This window comes from Mugil cephalus, chromosome 1 (assembly GCF_022458985.1).
Source record: "Mugil cephalus isolate CIBA_MC_2020 chromosome 1, CIBA_Mcephalus_1.1, whole genome shotgun sequence".
Taxonomy (NCBI): domain Eukaryota; kingdom Metazoa; phylum Chordata; class Actinopteri; order Mugiliformes; family Mugilidae; genus Mugil; species Mugil cephalus.
In genome coordinates, this window is record NC_061770.1 from 36,577,666 (window position 1) to 36,598,548 (window position 20,883).

At 42.1% G+C, this 20,883-nt stretch overlaps 1 protein-coding gene and 1 long non-coding RNA gene across 2 annotated transcripts; both read right to left on the reverse strand.

The window, feature by feature from the left end:
- Window positions 1–158: 158 nt before the first annotated feature.
- On the reverse strand, window positions 159–15,145 carry wrap53 (WD repeat containing, antisense to TP53). The gene is made up of 11 exons (XM_047567792.1): window positions 14,914–15,145; window positions 14,020–14,505; window positions 13,753–13,936; window positions 11,746–11,841; window positions 9,557–9,665; window positions 9,000–9,088; window positions 6,420–6,643; window positions 4,256–4,467; window positions 3,494–3,597; window positions 3,211–3,354; window positions 159–1,623 (listed from the first exon to the last, which is right to left on the reverse strand). Exons 2-11 carry the CDS (start codon window positions 14,309–14,311, stop codon window positions 1,362–1,364), a joined length of 1,716 nt encoding a protein of 571 aa, XP_047423748.1. The 5' UTR covers window positions 14,312–14,505; window positions 14,914–15,145; the 3' UTR covers window positions 159–1,361.
- A 147-nt stretch (window positions 15,146–15,292) lies between these two features.
- Window positions 15,293–18,607, reverse strand: LOC124997732. Its single transcript, XR_007110994.1, has 2 exons — window positions 17,788–18,607; window positions 15,293–17,660 (listed from the first exon to the last, which is right to left on the reverse strand). It is a non-coding gene; the product is annotated as an uncharacterized LOC124997732 (long non-coding RNA).
- Between the last annotated feature and the right edge of the window lie 2,276 nt (window positions 18,608–20,883).

Here is a 20,883-nt window from a genome sequence, read left to right on the forward strand (position 1 = left end):
CGGCCCCTTTGGGTTTTTTTTTTTTTTCGAGAGCCGCCTCTCGACTCGAGTGCAACATCATCTTGCATTCATTGAGGATTTATTACGGGGGGCGTCCAACTCTGAACCGCCTTTAATAGGAAACAATAAATAAATAAATCAAGGAGCGAGGCCGTGAATGCGTTAAGAGATATGCTTTTAATTCACTCCAGCTCCCGAATGAAAGCCACCTGTTGCAGACGGAGCCATCCGTCCGAACACGGGGTTTGACATCTTCCAAGGCCGACGTGGTTCCTAATTCTCCACGGCAATTTTTAAACGTAGCATCGTTGTAACAATAGCTGCAGAATTTGTTTGGCAACCAATGAGTAAAACAACAGAGGCTTTTTTCAAATGGATTGATTCACCAGTGTCTAGAGATCCGAAGCTTTGGTTGGAGCGTGCGGAGCTTCTGAAAAAAACAAAAAAAAAAACAGCAAATAAACGACAAAGCCCCCCCGCAACACCCCCTCCATCGATAAGCAAAATAAATCAATGCATTTTGTGCTGCCGTATGTAATTTGACACGTTCACAGATCGTTATGAAGTTACAGTAATCGGGGCGAGCTGCTTGTTGAGCTTACATTCAAAAGACGAGTCAATCACTTTACAGGCTTTACAAAAATAGACATTTGTCGTTCGCATGCGTTTGCACGTTTTTTTTTTAAAAAAAGAAGGTAAAAACTGGAGATCCGCTCGGTCAACGGAGGCAAAGCTTGGGGACAAATGGCACTGGTGAGGAAACTCCAGGGCAGCGTTACAGCAACACACACGCACACGCACACAAGTAAACAACAAACACTCCTATAAGATACACATCAGACGTGGAGAGACACTAAGCCACTTCTACAGCACAGTCGAGGCTTTCGCTGTGGTCGAAATTATCCCCTTTAGGAAGTAAATCATCCCAATTAAAACAATAAAGAAAAAAAGTCATAGGAGATTCGTTACGCTCGATTTTGACCGTCTTACTTCAACCTGAGCAAGGTTTAAAGAAAACCTCCTTACTTTTTGAAGTCGTTTCAACATCGGTACATGGTTCTAATTCCTAGTTACTAAACTGACTGGATTAAAAGTATTAAACTATTTCGTACTGACCTGAACTGTCTGTAAAGATTAGAAACCTGCAGGTGATATGTTAGGACTTGATATGTGGACTGTTTAAAGGGGACAAAAAAAAAAAATAAGAAATAAATCCAGTAATGCTTTTCTGTGCCAGGACTCCTTATGACTGACCCATAATTAGCTGTACGCACGCCAACCATTCCCAAAATAAATATCACATGGCAGGTGTAACTCGATTTGTGTTAGCTGGTTGAAGCAGCAGCAACAACAACAACGTGTCAGGCCTCCTCCTCCTCCTCCTCCTCCACCTCCACCGTCGCTGCAGCTGCTGCTGTTTCCTGGTCTCGGCCGCCCTCAGCGGCGGGGCAGAGAGGCCCCGCCCACCAAATGCTCAGGGCGTTGTCCTGCCGCCTCTCCTGCCGTGACATCACGCCCCCGCCTCCCTCGGTGTCGGAGGCCGAGTCGCCCTCGCTGTCTCCGGGCCACGGGAACTGCCTCTGGCCACTGGAGGTCGCCAGCAGAGGCATGAAGGGATGAACGCTGCGGAGGAAGAAACAAGACGGGGGTGAAAAAAAAATCATCACACGTTTGAAATGCAAATTCTGAATGTTTCTATAAGCGTGATATATATAAATATACGCAGCTCATAGGTCCACGCTCAGCTGTGCATGAATGCAAATATCTATTCCCTGCACTTTCACGGTCGGGATGATCTACTAAAGTTCAAATCCAGCATCAGAACGACTGTGAGATGTATCCGTCTTCTGATGGATGATGTGCATGATGCACAAATCTGCAGCAACTGTACGATCTCATCGTGTCTGGATGTTTCCAGCACCTTGTGGAAGCTTTGTATGAACGTGACGTATGAACGTGATGTCGCGGCTAGCTGAAGTCTCCATGGTTACGGCCACTGAGTGGCAAAAAAGTGACATGTGAGCACGGAGATTAGCATTAGCATTAGTTTGAATCATAGGCTTTAATAGCGTCTAAACTGTGAAATTAATTTTAAAAAATGTTGGAGAAAGATATATTTTTACAGATATCTGACAAAGAAAAGAGAAGTAAATGGTTCGCTGCATTGGAAGCGTTGGCATCTTGTGTTTAGCTACAATTATCAGAGCTGAAATGAACTAAAATTAACTTAAACGAACTGAAACTGAGGCTAATCCACTCTTCTTCATGTCACTTTTGCACTTTCCAGTATATAGTGTATATATTTGTGTATATTATTATTATTATTAGTAGTATTATACTATGTTTATTACATACTGACGCTGCTTCCATTATTAGTACATACTTTATTACCATCATATACTCTATTATATATTATATTACTATATTATCTTATTTAATATCATATTACATACTATACCACTACTATATACTGTTTATTTACAACACTACCATCATCCTACCACTGCACCTTATCCACCTATGTTTCTTGTGTTTTCTGAGTGTCCTTGTCCTATTCTGTTTTTTTTACCTTTGCCTTTATTTTTATACCTCTGTATTTTATTGTACCCAAATACCGGACTGCTGTGACAACCTAATTTCCCTTCGGGGATGAATAAAGTAATCTATCTATCTATCTATCTATCTATCTATCTTTCCAAATCCATACTAGCCTGTATGGATCATTGTCGAGTCCAATTATCCTTAATTTGATCTAATAATCCACATTTCTCCCGGTTTCTCTGTATTTACTGATACGTTTCACCATGTTTTTGCCACTCAGGGGACGTGAAGTCAATGCATACACTCTATAAGTAGATGTACCTAACACAGTGGTTAAAGAGTGTTCATCTCAGTTTAACTAAAGAAAAACACAGTCACCTTCTTCTTCTTCTCTTCTGTCGACAATGCAACATTAAGCGAGTGCTACTTAACAAGAGAAACATTAAAATGGGGTTTTCACAAATATACTGAGCTGCAGTTTCCTCCTTCTGTTGTCATGAAGTAGCAACACACTTAATTATAAAGAAAAATGTTAATTTTCCTGCAGTTGTTTTGCTTCCTGTTTGTATTAGATGCTGATAAATGTCGAAAAGATTCAGTTTCTCTACTGTTCGGTAAATAAGATAAATAATCTTAAACTTTGACTGGACTTGTGTTCACTCGTCGTACCTGATGCCGTTGGTACAGTCCCAGTCGGCCTGAAACCTGAGCTGAGGTTGTAGTAATTCCTCGTTGCCATCGGGTGGAGCTGTCTGGGTGTCCCACACTGAGACCACCCCCTCCGTGTCCCCACTCAGCAGGAACCTGCCCGACCTACACGGCCACGAGGAAACACAAAGCGGACAAAAACACAATGCAGCACAACCGACAACAGGTCACAGCCAAGTTTTTCATTTTAATAAGTGAGTTCAAGTCCAACATGTCGTGATAAAAACATCACGGGTCAACTTACTGGTCCAGATCAAAGTAGATGCGCTGGTTCGTTGCCACGTTCCTCTTCAGAGAAAACACAACCTTCCCCGGCTCTCTGAGGTCCCAGCACAGGATTTCTGGATCCTACAAACACACAAACAAACAATCCTTTAAGCTCAAACGGAAACCGGAGCAGCAAACGTCAGAAAGCTGCATAAACAGAGGTTTATTGATCATGTTTTAAGATTTAACACAACGCTTTCTTTCAACAGCTTCAAATTATCTTCCTTATATTAAACTTTATACTTGTTTCTCAAAAAGCCCGACAATGAACCCTGTTGTGAAGCTGCAGCTCCGTTTATTGGCAGCGTGACTCGCATGCAGCGGGACCAGAGTAACTTTATAGACGCTGGAACGCTGAGCCAGCGAATATTAAATCTGGAGAGGGTGACGCAGGGCGACGCGGGGATGAAAGGAGGCCGTCGAATCTGATCTGATGTTTGCGGACTGTGAGCGCGTAACAAGTCGGGAAAGGATTCAGGCGACTTCGTCTTAGAAACCGGCAAAACTGGAACAAACATTAAAGCTTGTGTGACAGGAAATCGCTGCAGCACCCTGCGAGATTGTTTTAAGGAGAACACCTTATTGCATAATTGGGTTCATTACACGCCGATTTATGCCGTCACGTGAGGCGACTCTTATGCAAAACCGTTCATTGCACTTGTGTGAATCAATTTCGCAGACGTTTGTGACCTGCTAAACACGCAAAACGCACAGGTGTCGAGTGTGTGTGCGTGTTCACCTTGCGTCCGCCGGTGTACAGGTAGTTGCCGTCGGGGGAGAAGAGCAGATGGGTGAGGCCTCCGTGGTGGCGGGTGGGCAGCAGGGCCAGCAGGGAGCCGTCCTGGCAGGAGTAGAGGCCGGCGCAGCGGGAGTAAGAGCCACAGGCGTAAACAGACTGGCAAGGGCTGAAGCCAAAGCAGGAGATGATGCCACTCTGGCCTTGCTTTTTCACTGCAGCGCGAGGGCGAAAAGAGAGAAAGAGAGAAAGGGATTTGGCAGAGCTTTCGGCTTTTTCCTCGTCCACAGGACACAGTTTCCACTCGTCTGTAGTCAAAGTCGTCGTTACGGCTAAAAAGGGAACGGGTTTCTCTCGTCGCTGCCTTTAAATTCTTCCTAAACTCTTTGAGAACAAAGTTACAGGTTTCCATTGAAACCATTGAGGTGTTATCGTTACCAATTAGACATTTAGTAAAGACAATCTACATTAGATTATTTACTTTGCATTATTTATGTGGAATTCTGTGACCAATAGATGGTTTTCACGGCGCCATGTCGGAGGTAAACAAAGTGCACGGGCTGAAGCAGATCGTGGAAAATGGTTAATTATTCTGGCTGCTTCTATCAGACAGGCCCCGAAAGACACTTTGCATTTTAAACACTAACAAAAGTTATTATAAATCAGGGAGAATAACATATAAATCAAACTAAAAGAGAAGCTAAACCAGGACCTACAAGGCAAAAGTCTGGAAATCTGAATTACAGTCCATTTGTTGTCAGGTAATTGTTGATAGAAGCAGCTTTTAACTAATTGTAGAATAATTAAATAATATAAATCATATAAAACTACCACATGTGGCTTTATTGACTGATACATGATTCTGATGACTCTTAATATCCTGCTACAGAAGCAACACCGTTCTCAAAATATAGAGCGAACATCTGCTCTATCTCACTGTGTTCCAGGTAGAAAGTCTGACCTTTATTCAAAGGATGAACGATCACCTGAAGGAACAAGCAGCAGGTAACAATGTCAGATGTCGTCCAGACTTTTTCCTCGTAGATCCTGATTTAGCTTCGTTAGCCACAAGCGCCTCCTCTCCTCTGATAACTTGTGGCATTGTTCTCCCTGATCTGTAATAACTTCTGTCAGTCTGTAAAATGTGCTGTGATCTGCCCGGTTGTTACAGTCAAAAACACTATAATTCACCATGTTCTCCTTCAGTCTGTGGACTTTGTTTACCTCCAACATGGCGACTTCCAGATTTATGACGGGCTGTGAAAACCTTCTATAGCTCCATCAAATATAAACAGATATGAAAAATATTTAAGTTACATAATAGGAATATTTAATACTGTGTAAAATATATATATAAACACAGTATTGGCAGCAATGACGACAGTCCAGTCGTTTCCTGACAGGAAGGCGTTGTACTGAACGTCAGTACAGAGCTTCACTGTCTGATTATGGTGTCGCGTCCACACACTGTTCATGACGGACCGGAGTTTGTTCAAGGACAATAATAATAACACACAGCACAATTAACGTCACTCATGTTCTGGCTGATCCATCGTTACCAACGACCGACTGCAGCAAGAATGTAGAGTTGTCAATAAACCAGGTCGGAGACTTTCTCATTACAAACAAAAAAAAAATCCTTATTCCAGGCTTTTGTCGCCTGGTTTGTCGTTACCTCAAAAGTTAATCCTTCATCTTTTGGACCTTATACTGTGTTATGAGGTAAATAAGGTAAATAAATAAACTCCTGCTATTAGAAATGCATCTGCGTAAACACTGAGCTCATAGTAAAACCTCTTTCTTTGCTGGTTTGTTCAAGGACTTCATGTTATACTTTTCACAGCGTCTTTGTTTTTTCTGATATCGTTTGTGAAAGCAATTCTTTTCTTTTTTTAAATGATTCTTTTAAAAGTGTCCTTGAGCAACAAGGAGACTTTTTCAAAAACAGTCCCCACTCTCGTTCCATATTTTATGCGGCTCATGTATCAGCCTGGAAGCCAGCACGACTCTGGTTTGGGGTCAGTCTGCCGGGAACTTCAAAGATCTGCTGGTTCCAAACCGAATAATTTGCTGTGATGTGAGATCAGTTCAAACGCTGATCAATCAATGTCTTTAAAAACTACAACCGTCAGCTCAAATCGATCTTACGCGCGAGCTGTTAACTCACCTACTGTGGGCCTCTCCTCGCAGTCTCTCCCGGGACGCTCGGTGTAGAAGACCCTGACGGTTTTATCGAAGCCGCAGTAGAGCTGCGAACCGTCCGGCGAGAAGCAGAGGGAGTGAGCTGCCGTCAGCTCGTCCAGGTGGTTGTAGGGTCGGAAGCTGGCTCGCACCTCCCCGTAAAACGCGTCCCACACGTGGACCGGGTTGTCGCGGCTGCTGCTGGCTAGACTGAGGGACAGCAGGGGAAAAGAGGAGTGAATAATATTATCACAAGAATAATTAGATCACATTGAGAGTGCAGAAAAGGAACGCAGCATGTGTCTAAATTAGAGATCGACTGATACATCAGGCTAATATTTGCGTTATTTTTACTGGTATCGGCCGATACATGTATATATATACATATATTTTTTTTTTGTCCCCTGACAATATTTACAGACGGGCGTATCCACAGGCAGCCCTGTGCTGGTGGAGTTGCTGTGGACCCGTGCAGCCCATACATTGGCCCTCCACCACTAGCAGTGGAAAACGCTTGTAGAGCACCCCTAAAAAATGAGTTGAAATAAGAAAAAATAAACTTTTTGGTTATTAATTTATTTTATTTAATGACTCCCCTGCGTGTGCTCTAGATTTTTTTTTTTTTTTTAACCCAATTATTTTGTATGTATAACAGTTCAATATTTATCGTTTTTGGTTAAATTGAGACATTGTTATCATTGTGTCATTCTCATCGTGTAAATGGATGGAGCAGAAGCAGTATCAGCTCCAAATATTGTCTCAGAAAAAAAAAAACAGCCATCAGTCAATACTGGTATTGGTATCAGTATCGGCCCTAAAAAAATCCATATCGGTCCATCTTTATTTTAAAGCAAAACAACAAAACTCGTTTGGTAAAGTTTAACCTACAAAAACACAACAAAAAAACAAAAGTGCAAAGCAGATTCAAGTAAAACATGCTGCTATATTGTGCATGACCTCGAGGCTTCATTTCCATTTCTAACATCTGCTGCACCTCCACCACCTGAACAGTATCAACGCATCACAACAAATACACCGAGGAGAGCAGCGCCTCGTTACGGAGACAAGAGAGCACGGAGCATTCTCACTGATTCAAATCAGACCGTGCCTTTTTAAGTCTAATTATCGGGCACTGAACAAATGCTGAAACATCACCGCGGCTCAATTAGACAAAGGAAATTAGCCCCTACCGCTGCTGCCGTGTTCCGTTATGGCCCCTCTGAGCCACGGCTTTATTCCAGAGCAGGGAAATGCCCAATTATAATGCTAGACTGCTGCTAGCTTGGAGCGATGCCTAGAACTCAGTGCAACTTAACAGAGCCATAACAGGGGCCCCTCTTCCCTCGCTGCAGGAGAGGGAATATACAACACATAGCTTTTGGCAGACGGAGAGTTCAAGGAGCTCTGATGGGTGATGGGGGGGGGGGGCAAAATGACGACAGGAAAAGAGGTGGAGAAGAAGGCAGGTGGGAGACGGAACAGGTTTGCTGTAGATGTTTTTAATAATCACCGACGCGGCCTTTTTATCTGGCAGCTTCAGCCCAACAACAACAACGTCCAACCACCTGCCTGCGCCCTGCAGGAGCTCCTCTCTGAAAGGTGGCAGCGATCTGAGGAAGACGAGTGTTTGCGTCCTCGTCCTTGTGACGGGCAGGTCTTTGGGAAAGCTTTGGCATATACTCACAGACCTTTCAAGTGGTTCATTGTCCACATGAGACATTTGTTGATGCTTCCGCTGTTTGTACAACAACTCTCATCTCCTGGCGTCCAGCGTCTGATCCGCCCCGCTGCCCCTCGCTCGGTGTGAGGATGGAGCGCTGCCAACGCTGGGCCTTGATCAGAGGGAACTGCTGGAGGGTGGAGGTTGTAAACCGGAGCACGATGGGAGCGGTGCAAACTGTTGGCAGCCCGACCTCAGCTCGTTAGCGCGGCTCTACCCCTCTTACCGCAGACGATCTGCATCCTCAACCGCTGCAGACGGGTGTTGGTAATGCTGGCTTTTGTTCAACAGCACACGCACACACACACCAACACATAGTGATGTCATGATTGTAGAAAAAAATAAAAAATAAAAGGCGAGCCAGATGGAATCACATGGTCCTTTTAGACGTTTTCTGGACTCGGGAGTGCTGTTAGCGGGCTAACTCAAGCTGAAACGCACCGTGGGCCTCAAACAGCCGAGCGGATTGTGACAGAGGAAAGCGACGGCCAACTCTTCAGTCGTAATGAGCGACATCAGAAAGCCTTAGCAGGTTCTCTGCACGACTGGCAACGGGTGTAAATACCGAGGGGATTAATGAATGAGTCAACAATATCTTCTATACGCGGACAGTCCATTAGACAGGCTTAAGCATAGAGAAAGTCTTACTCATATCCTAATTCCAAACGAACCATCTGAGATTTGAATTAAAAACACCAATCACCGAGACAAGCCTCGAGTGAACCTCTTCTGTGTTTACATCCTTCACCATCTGCCAGGTGAAATTTTTTTACCGTCTCTTCTACGCGGCCGCTGGGAGCTGTGGGTAGAGAACGGCTTTGGCGCAAAAGACGAGGCTCAACTCACAAGCACGTGTCCGGTTCCATTGAGTTCATCTTGGGATACCAGCAGTAGTCGTAGATGGTGTCTCCCTCGGCCATCCTCAGCACTGGATTCTGCCAGGAAAAAAAAAAGAGGACACAGGTGGGACTCGGAGACGGCGGCGAATTTCAATATGAAAAGATTGTTGGCCACACGTGAGAAACAGAGCAAACAAAGTTTGATTTTACGCCCTCATCATAAGATCCTGCCACATCTCCGGAATGGAAGAAAATGGATTATATTTCAATTATTTCGTTCAGTGATCTCAATCTGCCTGTAATACAACTAAGAGATTGGATCGCCACTTTAAACACAACGATCCCCCCCCCCAAAAAAGTTTGTTTGAACTGTTTCTTTTTTTAATTATTTTCACTGATGCAACACAGACAAACAAAACGGAGAAAATTGCGTCCGACATACAGCGTCAACATGCAATATCTCATCAACACGATTGAGACTGTGTCTTCTCCTCACAGCACAATTTAAAACGACAACAACAACAAAAACTGAAACCCAGATGGTCCCGACTGTTGTGTCCTCACCATCTCAGGAAGCACGTCCCAGTTGTAGCTGTAAATCTCTGGAGGGAGGTTGTACACACGAAGCACATTGTCTGCGCTGTTGGTCAGGATGCAAGAACCATCAGGAGCCCTAGATAAGAAAGAAAGTGTACGGTGAGGAAAGAGAGAAAAGAAAATGTAGTACAACATGTCAGACTTGTTTTACTGCAAATGGATGGTTCAGTTTCTTAAAAGACAGATTGCAAATCAGACAGATTGGGGGTATTGGCCTCAAGGACTTCACGATACGTATCACAATACGATACATTATTGCGATATTATGATATTGCGATATTCATCAGTGATAATTTATTGGTCAAAAAACAATATTAATCCAAATGATTCACTTGTCAACTTACTGCACCTGTACAGAAAAAGTGGTGGTGGCTTTTTCTTTTAACCTCCCCCCACGTTCTCACATGGCGACGTTTTTTTGGCAGCTTCTTCTGCTTCATTTAAACCTTCAGACAAACTCATTGTCCTCATTAGTGGACACTTTGGTCTGCCTCAGAAAGGCAGTAACTGTTCACTCAATAGTAAACAAGCAACAGCTACCCAACGACTGAATGACACTGAATGCCACACTACTCACACTCATGGTTGTAACCATAGACATATATACAGTAGCTATGTCTATGGTTGTAACATTAACCAAAAACACTTAATTCTCACAGTGTATTTAATTCAAATGTATTTTATTTCACTTTGTTAGTTTTTTAAATATAATTTTAAATTAGAATTTATGGTGATCTTGTAACATTATAATAAAACGTGTTTAATTTTGTGTCGCTCAAAATATATGTCACAACTGCCGATGTGCAACACCCGATTTTCGACCGCAGGTAAGCCAACCATGGATAAATCCCTGTTATGTATGCATAAATACAATTTCATTGTCTCTGTAGCAGTTCTTTATATATTTTTTTTTATACATAGGCCTAGCATAGAGGTAAAAACGATATATGCAGTGTTATCTTCATTTTAGATGTCAAAGGGGGTTTTGTGGCTCCTTTCTGTGGGAAACGGGTCCAAATGGCTCTTTGAGAGTTAAAGGTTGCCGACCCCTGACCTATGATAACCGCTTTTTAAAATGTATTTATTTTTTAAAAAACACGCAGCAAACAAAAGCTCGGGTCTCAGGATGTTAAAATCGAAAGAAAAAACACCATGATATATTGCCATATTGATATTTTTCCCACCCCTAGAGTATTATCTAATGGTGGTGAGTGTAAGTGGTGGTTAACAAGCCCCTAGTTTGGAAAAAGGGAGATGAACAGAAGTAGAAAAATGTGGGGGACCCTGGACAGGTCTCCAGTCTATCAAAGGACTAACACACAGAGAGACACAACCATTCACATCTACGGCCAATTTAGATTCACCAGTTAAACTAACGAGTGGACGGTTGGAGGAAGTGGGAGTAGGCAGAAAAGCCTCAGTCAGCATCAGTGCTAACCACAACAGAACATATTAAACTAAAATAATCAAAAATAAAATCATTTTACTATATTATCACCACCTTAATTTGCCTCCAGTTAGTTAATCTCTCTTTGTTAACAACTTTGTTGCTAATCTGGATCAACAGAGCTGTAAGCCAACAACTCCTGTTTTATTAAATGAAGTCTGTTCCCTGTTAATAATATTCTAAACACAGTCTACTCTCCAGATGATTATGATGATTTGTTTGTTTTTTTTAAAAATACTGACGGCTACTACTCCCACCTTCTTAACCCATCTCCTCATCCAACCTTACTTTAAAGAAACATAAATATCATATCAAGTATTTGCAGCAACACAATAATAAGTAGGCAGCTTATACAAAAACGTGTACTGACGGCATGCAGGCATAAAGATATTTTGATATTTCAGGTATTCAGTAATAATATCTTCAGCAGAAAACAAAGCGTCAGCCCTTTTCCTTTAGCTGGACATCTTGGGAAATCATTTTCTCACCGTAACCCTGCAGATCAACACTCGTCCTTGAATTCTGCCGCGGGGCACGGATGTAAAATGCAGCATATTTGTCCTTGTACAAGTCATATTTATTTGTCATAATCAGAAAACTGACTCAAAATAAATGTGGAAATGGCGTTAAAGTTTAAATTTTACCACCTTCAAAACCTTAACTTACGTTAACATAAAAGAAAAGAAAAAAAGAGAGAGAGAGAGATTACCATTTACAGCCTTTCAGGTAATTCTCTGGGAAGTTGGAGTATTCAGTCCAGGAACCAGTCAGCATCTGGGGGCTCTGGGTAAAATCTAAGCCGAGCCTGGAGGAGACGGGACAGAGACGAGGTTTTCAGTCAAAGACATGAAACGGAAAAAGTAATTAATAATATAATCTCCTTCATTACACTAAAAATAAATATTACATCTCACTGGAGAACATGAAGGTGGCCAAGTATAACCACAACGCTGCTTAATATTGAATATCATCAATTTCCCTACACACACTCTGATTCATGTAAATCCCACACAGGTATTTACATGAAAAAAATGTTGAATTTGACTATTTACATACAAGAACTGAGCTGTTTCGTTCACACAGTGTCACTGGAGCAAATCGCTAACTACACAAACCACAGTGTCAAATATTTATCCTTTTTAAGATGTGGTGGTTTTAAATAACTGTGCAATAACAAAACATCATTGCAGATGTTTAAACTACTGAGGCTGTGTCACTTAATTTTTAGGAGGCCGACTTGTCACTGGATGGTAGACGACTTTTATGCACTGGATTGCAGTGAATGGGCTTTCATACAGACTGACTTATACTATGAAAACACATCTAACACTGCTGTTACCAAGTCTAGCATGAATACATAGTTTGTAATGTTGTAGTATCTGAGCATTAAAGAAGTTTTCCAGGGGCTACCTTTCATCAGATTGTGGAGTCTGGGTGACATGTGAGACATTGTGATGATGTCAACAGGTTGAAATATGATTCCAACGGTTAAGCACTTTTTAAATGTGTTGGAAATCCACCTGGACGAGACCATTTTGAAGTCTGTATTACTTTCATTAACATTTCAGTTTGTAAACATCAGCAGTAAATGCAGATAACCTGATAACCAACTTTGTTTCTGCTCGTTTTCTTCTGCTTCTTCATTAGTGATGTGCAGATCGATACCGAAATATCGATACTTCCGATACCAGCTCTTTATACCCTAAAATCGATTCTCAAATCAAAATATTGATACTTTCGATACTTCAGTCAATCAATGTCGATGTAGTAACACAGCGGAAAATAACTAAACTATTGAGTTGTGGCAACACCTCAGGTTAAGTATATACTTCGTCTCACACCGGACATTTATAGGATGGCTTATATAGTTTATGCTAATTTATTTTCCCCATTTACTGTTTTTATTTATGTTCATTGAGTCCATTCCTGTATGTTTGAAATAAGCTAAACTAAACCACAGCACAGAATACGACGCATTGAAGATGAGGAGGACAGAGTCAGAATTAAGATACAAGTTTTCATTTTATAGTAGTTCTTAATAGTTAAACAATCGTTTATTTGATTATCTTATTATTTTATTTTTTTTAAGTGTCACAACATTTTCACATATTTTGTATGATTGTGTCTGTGTTGTTTTTTTTGTTGTTGTGTTAACTCAGCTGTATAATAAATGAGGCCACTACCTCAATATACTTCAGAGTTTGACTCTGTAAATAAATAAATTACTCTGATGTCTTGTATTCTTTATGAAGCTATGATTTGAAATACTTTTTTTTTAGGTTTGCCAGACACATTAAAGTATCCGATACCAGCCTGAACTTTACTAGAGTATCGGTTCAGAAAGAGAAATTGTGGCATCAAACATCACTATTCTTATCATTTGAGATTGTTGGCAGTTTTCATATTACATAGCGGATTACCTTTGCCTCCACGGGGCAAAATAAATGACTTGGCCTGATGAGGGCACTAAAACTGTGCAAAGTAAATAAAAAAAATAATGGCTGTAAATAACATGTGAAGATGAATTAGTACGTCAATTTAAACATACACAAAAAAAGGTTTTAAGTGCTCTACGACACAGTGAGTTTTCAGTTATTGTAATATTTTCCTCAGCAGTACGTGAACCAAAGCTCGACTCGACCCCGGCTGGAAATAACTAACTTGGGGCTGAAGTTATGATGACACTCGGGTTAAAAATAAACCTTCCTCCACTTACTGTTGTCCGTCGCTGGGGCTGTCCGCAGACCCGTTGCCGTCGTGCTCCTCCTCCGGTTTCGCGTCTCCCTCTGAGCAGACGTGACTCCCTCCATCTCCGTTCTGGTGACACTTCTCGCCTCCGTCCACAACTACCGCCGCGTCTTCAACTCCTTCGCTCTCATCCTCGCACTGTGGTAGCTCCTCTGCAAGAGACAGTTCATTTACTTACTAACGCACTCTCTTTCATTTCATTTTACACATGCACAACATAGAAGCAACACTTTACTTTGTGCTGGCGGGTCTGAGTTCTCCTGCAACAAGCCAGCCGGCGCTGACGCGTCTTCACGCAGCTCGACAGGATCCAGCCCCTGGTCCTGGTCCTCCTCGCTCATCCTGCACCGCTTTGCAGACGGCGGGACGCCTCCCTCCGACGTCCCCCCCGCTCCCAGGCCGTCACCCGCAGGTCGCAAAGGTGTCGCCTGTTGAGGGGGCTCGTTATCCGCTTCCGAGTCCTGCCCCACGCCTACACCTCCTCCTCCTCCGCCGCCGCCTTCGCCGCCTCCAGCCGAATCAGACATCCCCTCTGCGTTTGTCAATGTCTCCCCCCGACCCCCCCCCCGTCAAAGCCTCCACGCGGTTTTCCAAGTTGGTCCTGTGCGCAGCGGTGGGCTGTCAAACGTGGGTGAGGTAAGTGCTACTAGGGTAGTGCTTCTTCCTGCAGTAGGGATGTTTCAGTCTGTTGGGGTACGAGGACATCACAGCACCAACCAGCCTGGAAGACAAAAAAACAGAAAAAAAGGAGGCAGAGATGGGGAAGGGGGTGGGAAAGGCAGGTGAGACAAAAAGTCGAGCACCAAATGAATGAATCAGACTAAAATCAGAGAGAATTAAGATTAGGTGTGAATGAAATGAGCGGTTACTTCCTTAAATGGGCACATGATTGATTCATGATAACAGACACCTGTGGCTAGTCGTGACGTGCAGCTACTCCAAACTAACGTTGACATCACATTCGCTGAATTAAAGCTTAAATTACTTCACATAAGCCGTAAACATTTCCCCACACATGCCCAGGTGCCGCTATGAAGCTTTAATAGATGGCAAATCAGAAAATACGTCCCTTTCTTTCCTTAACCGCTTTAGCTCATTTTAGCATTAGCTCATGCTAACAGCTACATACCTTGTAGTGGCTTGCCCGGCCTTTAGTTCTGCTCTGTTTGGCTGTAAACGCTTTTTTTTCTTCTTTTTTTTTATCCTCTGCGGTTTTCACCCAAAACCGGAGAAAACGAGAAAACGCACACAGTTGATAGAAGTCCTCCTCCTTCTTCTTCAGGACTTTCCGTTCGCAAGCTCATTAGGAGAAGTTGTAAACATTGTGAGCGGCCATGTGTTTCGAAATCTCGCGAGAGCTCCGTCGCCAACGCGAAGAGGGCGGAATTTAAAGCAGGAAGTGACTGCAGCGTGTTCATACGTGCACATAAAAGGCATTTGATCAGTGGTAATATAAAAAAAATAAATAAATAATAATAAAAAAAAGGCAAAAGCAAACAAACACGGAGTCGGTCACAGCTAAATGCTATTTATTTAGTATTTATTTTGTTCTTCAAACAAACAAAAGCCAAACTATTTACACTTCTTTCAGTTGTTCTTTTCGAAAAAGCAGTTTCATAACATGTATGCTGTTATTTTAACAACATTCAAAGACTTATTAAGCAGAAGGAGCTGAGCTGACTGGAGTATAATTTTATTATTATTATTATTATTGTTTATCAATAAGGTTGGAACTATAATGACGATAACCAGATGACCAACTTAATATCCTCAAGCAGACCGGGGGGCCGGGGCGGAGGGGGGGGTCGGGCTGTGACAGGATCCATTCAAAACATCCAGGGCTGCTTCTGTATCACTATTATTATCATTATTTTACCACCAACACACCACTGCAGCTTGTCTAATTATAAAAGCCTTTCCAGTGCAGTAAAACAGAGAGACTTACCAAAGAGGACAAACCCATACAGCATCAGCTTCTTAAAAAAATTGTCAAAACAACAGGCACGTGTTTAAGTCATCGCCTCCGGTTCTGGCAACCGACCACAACAATTTGAAATTCAGGAAAACCATTCGGCATCAAGGGAGCTACTTCAGTTTGCTCCGCTACAGCAGATGCAACCAAAAAAAAAAAAACGCCGATCACTTCGACCAACATCAGGGTTTAAAAACTGCACGCGAATCAGCCGCGACGAACTCTCGGTTCGGCTTAAAACACTAATCACTCGGATCCAATTAGACATGAACACACAGAACGAGACTTTCCCTCCAGATTCAGACACACGACTATCTACTTGAGCACTATCAGGGATGGTGAGCAGCACGCAACAGGTGAAGAACCCCCCCCTACTTAAAGTTTAGTGTCACAACCAACCAGAAAAAATAATGCAGGTTCGCTCTTAGACACGAGCCTCGCAAAGTCCTCTCACAACTGTAAAAAAAGTACCTTGTATCTTATCGTCCAAAACGTTTGAGTCCACTGGAGTGTTACTAATAATAATAATAATAATAAAAAAATGAATCTGTTTGAGGATGTCAGTCTGGTTCTGCACCAGTCGGCTCAGCTCCACACAGCACAGACTTTAGCCCTTTATGAAGCCTGTACCTCGAGTATAATAATCTAAAGTGGGAACAAATCGGGGACAAATCATTTTTGAAGGGTAACGAAAGGGGCGACGAAAGCCACCGGCAAAGTTGGATCAACCCCCCTCCCTCCTCCCCTCCAAAAAAAAAACCAAAAACAAACAAACAAACAAAAAAACTGCTCTATTCTGTCGTTAACTAGTAACTTCAAAAGGAGATCAGATGTACATATAAGCAGGTTTATACAGGACGACGGTCTCACTGTGACCCCCCCTTACCCCCCCCCCCAGTTAAACCCGGTGGTTTCCAACTTCAAATGCTGAGAACATTTTCTTCTTTTTCATTTAGCCATTCCAGACTCAACTATACAATTTTAAGGCATGTTGAACAGAGAAATAAAACAAAATGAAACAAAACAAAAAAAAAAACACTGTGAGAGAAAAAAAAAAAAAAAAATCAAAAACTTTTACATTATTTACAAAGCTCAGCGTTTATAGTGGTGAGCGTTGATGCTTGTGTGTTGATATTCGTGTATCCCTGGTGTGTGTTTGTGTGTGTGTGTGTGTGCAGACATGGTTCCAGAGGAGGAGCCATTGTAACGTTTGGTGTGTAAGTGTGCATGTAGTGTGTCTGCCGCTCCTTTGGACTCTACGTGTGACATGTAGTTTTGCTTTAAAGTTTTTTTTGTTGTTGTTGTTGTTGTTGTTTTTTGTACAATTCATTCAGTTCATCCAGTTCCAAAGCTGCAAAAAAAAATAAAATTAAAAAAAAAAAATGTGTGTGGGTGGGGGTGGGGGGGGGTCGGGGGGGGGATGGGTTCAGGCGGCTGAGATGTAAATCCAGCCACGTCCCCCACCGCGCTTTGTCTTTTTTGACGTCCGGGGGCAGGAGGTCTTCTGTCCTGTCCTGCTGGTTTAGAGGACCTCCCCAATAAAAACAAACAAACAAAAAAAACAAATAAAATAATAAAAAAAAAGAAGTTTCAGGCCGAGGCGGATGATGACATCTGGGTGACGCTTTCCGATCAAACCCCCCCCACTCCACCCCCGACTTAACACAGATGGGATCCACGTATTGATTGATTGATCAGCCTGGAACTTCCTCCTCCTCCTCCTCCTCCTCCTCCTCCTCCGTCCCGTCCCCTCCGATAATGCCGATGGGCCCCGCCCGGTCCCCGAGGTCAAGAAAGAGTTTCTCGTGGTTCAGTTCGACTCGTTTAGGGTTAACTGGTTCATTGGTCGGGCCGTCGGTTAGATCCTCCTCGCAGAGGGCAGCAAATAAAGAACGGCCAGAGTCCTGTGGGAGAGAGCGGGGAGACGGACACAAGACATCATCGATCAAATTCTGTGTGTGTGTGTGTGTGTGTGGGAGAAGTTGCGACAACCAGATTGACAAAAAAAAAAAAAAAAAAACGTCTTCTTACCAATGTCAAATACTCTTCATCCCGTCGTCTCTCCACAGCTCCGGAGGCAGCCGCCGAGCATCCTCTGCCTCGTCCACTGTTGATCAAACACTCTTTGTCGCCACGGCAACCTCCGTTTTTTTTTTTCATTTTTTTGTTGTTGTTGTTGTTGTTGTTGATAATTAACATTATCAAGTCAGTCTTGGAGTTCACTGTAGCACGTCCAGCACCTCAGTCCTTTTTGTGGGTTTTCCGTTCCGTCCCCCGATGCTTTTTTTTTTTTTTTCCTTTCCAGGAGTTACTGGCAAACTAAGGGAAACTCACAGCGAGTCAATATCTCAAACTATATTTTTATATATATATATGTTTATATATATATATAAAAAACAAAACAAAAAAAGATTGGTTTTCTTGAAGAACATTCACTCCATCCATATAATCAACGTCTCATGAATTTTTCCTTCATCCATTTGCAAATTTTCTTTCTTTCTTTCTACTCTGAAAGGTAATACAAAAATATGGTTTATGTACAGGAGGTGGAAGAAGGCGCGCGCTTCTCGAAGTCTCTCTCTCTCTCTCTTTTGTTTTCAGTTTTTTGGGGGAATATATCTTTTTTTCAGCGACTTTAATCAAAGTCGTTGGCGATCCTCCTGCTGTAATTGTGCTCCCGTCCCCCCCCAAAAAAATTGTACCTCACAGCTTGAATGAACAAAAGTGCATAGGTGAGTCGGTGAGGGCAGGGTGTGAGTGCTCGCGAGGGCCCCCGAGGTGAAGACGAGCAACCACCGACCAGGTGTGTACTCATGCCGCCGCCCCCTTCCCCTCCCCTCCCCTCCCTCCCCCTCTCCCCTCCCCCCCCCCCCCCCCCCCCCCCCCCACCCCACCCTCCCCCCTCCAGGGTTCTGCAGCCCGGCACTCCGTTCTTCACAAAGCAGAGCCCATGCTTGATTATTTCATTTTTTCTTTTTCTTTTTTCTCCACTTAATGGTTGATCATCAAAGTCTCAGGACCAAAATGGCCGACAAGCGAAGGTCCTGTTTAGAGGATCTAGTCCATGTTGTTGTGATGCCTGCCACTCTTGCTCAAAAAAATTCAAAAAAATTAAACAAAAAAAAAAAAAAAAAAAAAAAAAAAATCACCACTCAATGTCCGTATGGCAGAAGCGCACTTGCAAACCCCACCCGTCTTATGTGGGAACCAAAAACAAAAAAACAAAAAAACACAAAAAATTAAAAAAAAAACAAAAAAACTGCACCCACAGATATCCATGTGGTTTGTAAACAACCAAAGCTCCAGTATGGAATAGAAAGAGTCCTTTCGTTTAATTTCTTAGTCTCTATTTGTACGACCAGGATTGTAGAGGCAGTGTGTTCAACTGTATCCATCCCGAGTTTTTTTTCATTCTTCTTCTTCTTCTTCTTCTGTAAATTCAAAAAGCCCTCGCTAAACTCTTTGAAGCTTTTTTGTATTTTGTTTCCATTTTTGAAATCTTCCGAGGAAAAAAAAAAAAAAAAAAAAAAAAAAAAAAAAAAAATCCGGTATCAGCACGGGTTTCTTGTATTTTTTTTTTTTTTTGGAATACATTCAATATTTTCTTAAGAAAGAAATAATACACACTTCACATGGCAATAATGAAACAAAAAAAATTAAGGAAAAAAAAAAATTAAAAACACACAAACAAAAATAGCAGCCCCAAGTGCTCATTATCTTAGTCCAAATACTTTTTAAACTTTGTATATAATGTATATATTCATATATATTTTTCATTTAAAAAAGAAAACTCGTCATTATGAAATTGCAACAACGAATAAGTAACACAATATGCTAACATTTCATGCACCGTTCTGTGCACTCGCACATTAAGATGCTGTTGTTTTTTTTTTTTTGTTTTTTTTTTTTTGTGTCGTTTTTTGTATTTTCCAGAGTCAGAAACTCGACACCTTTCATTCACAAGTTTCGAGAGTTGACGAAAAAAGGCAACGTGATCACACCCCCCCCCAGGAAAAAAAAACATACCGGACTAACCTTCCGATGGATCTCCCCCCCCCGCCCCCCACCCACTCCCCCTTAGACTCGACTAGAAATATCGACGATATGAACTCACACGCTTTACATACGCTGTGCTGAGCACTGACACACATCGCACTCGCTCTCAAAAAAGAGTTAATGTCTCAATGGCCATGCACCCTATCCAAGTTCTTAGGCACAAATGTGCATTCATACACATACACAAAAAAAAAAAAACAAAAACAAAAAAGCATGTATTGAAAATGAGTACCTGTAGTCTTAACTCATTTCTCTGAACAGTAAAATGAACATGCACTCAGAAAACACACAATATCTCACACACACGCACACAGCAATGTCCCTCATGATTCGCCACGTCTTCCAGTCCTTACAGGGCTGGAGACATGCCCCGCCCCCCCTCGACCACCACCGCCACCTGTCGCCGCCTCATGGGGGAGGAGCTAAGGGAAATAAAACCAGTGGTGGTCATCGTGTGATGAGAGCAAAGCCGACGTTTACACAAAAATGCGTTTCTATTCTTTCTATCTGGGGATGAAGAGCTGGTGAGAGAAAGGATGTGTTGTGCAATTGCCCTCTCTCCCTTTCTCTCTCATTCAGTCACTCACAACAGATCGAGTCCCTATTTTGGAAAAGGGACAAACACACATACACACACACTAAATATGAGGATACAAAAATTATCATCCGAACAAAAAAAAAAAAAAAAAAAAAAAAAAAATGGCCTCTTATGTTTCATACATCTTGGTAAGCAACAAAGGAAATAGAGAAAAAGAAAAAACATTGTGCAGACTGTATATTACTGTCACAATCCAACCATCGTCAACACAACAGCCGCGCTCGCACACACTCTCTCTCCCACACACACACACATTCACAAAAATATTCACTTCTATAACTAAACCCCACCTGTTTGATTTTTTTTGTGTTTTTTTTTTTTTTTTTTTTTTTAGGCAAGTGCAAATCTTCAAGTTTTTTTTTTTTAATAATCCATTTTTCAATAGCTTTAACTTTTGTTTTTTTTGTATAAACGTAAAAAAATTCTAAACAAGAGAAATATCAACAGTGTTTGTCTTTTGAGAAAAGGATTTG

Excerpts from the sequence above, each read along its gene's own strand:
- wrap53 (XM_047567792.1), bottom strand. The coding sequence starts at position 14,311 with ATGTCTGATTCGGCTGGAGGCGGCGAAGGCGGCGGCGGAGGAGGAGGA. Across the intron at positions 9,666-11,745 it reads TACCTGAAAGGCTGTAAATG|GGCTCCTGATGGTTCTTGCA; the intron begins GTAATCTCTCTC and ends TTTCTTATCTAG. Across the intron at positions 3,598-4,255 it reads TGTACACCGGCGGACGCAAG|GATCCAGAAATCCTGTGCTG; the intron begins GTGAACACGCAC and ends GTGTGTTTGTAG.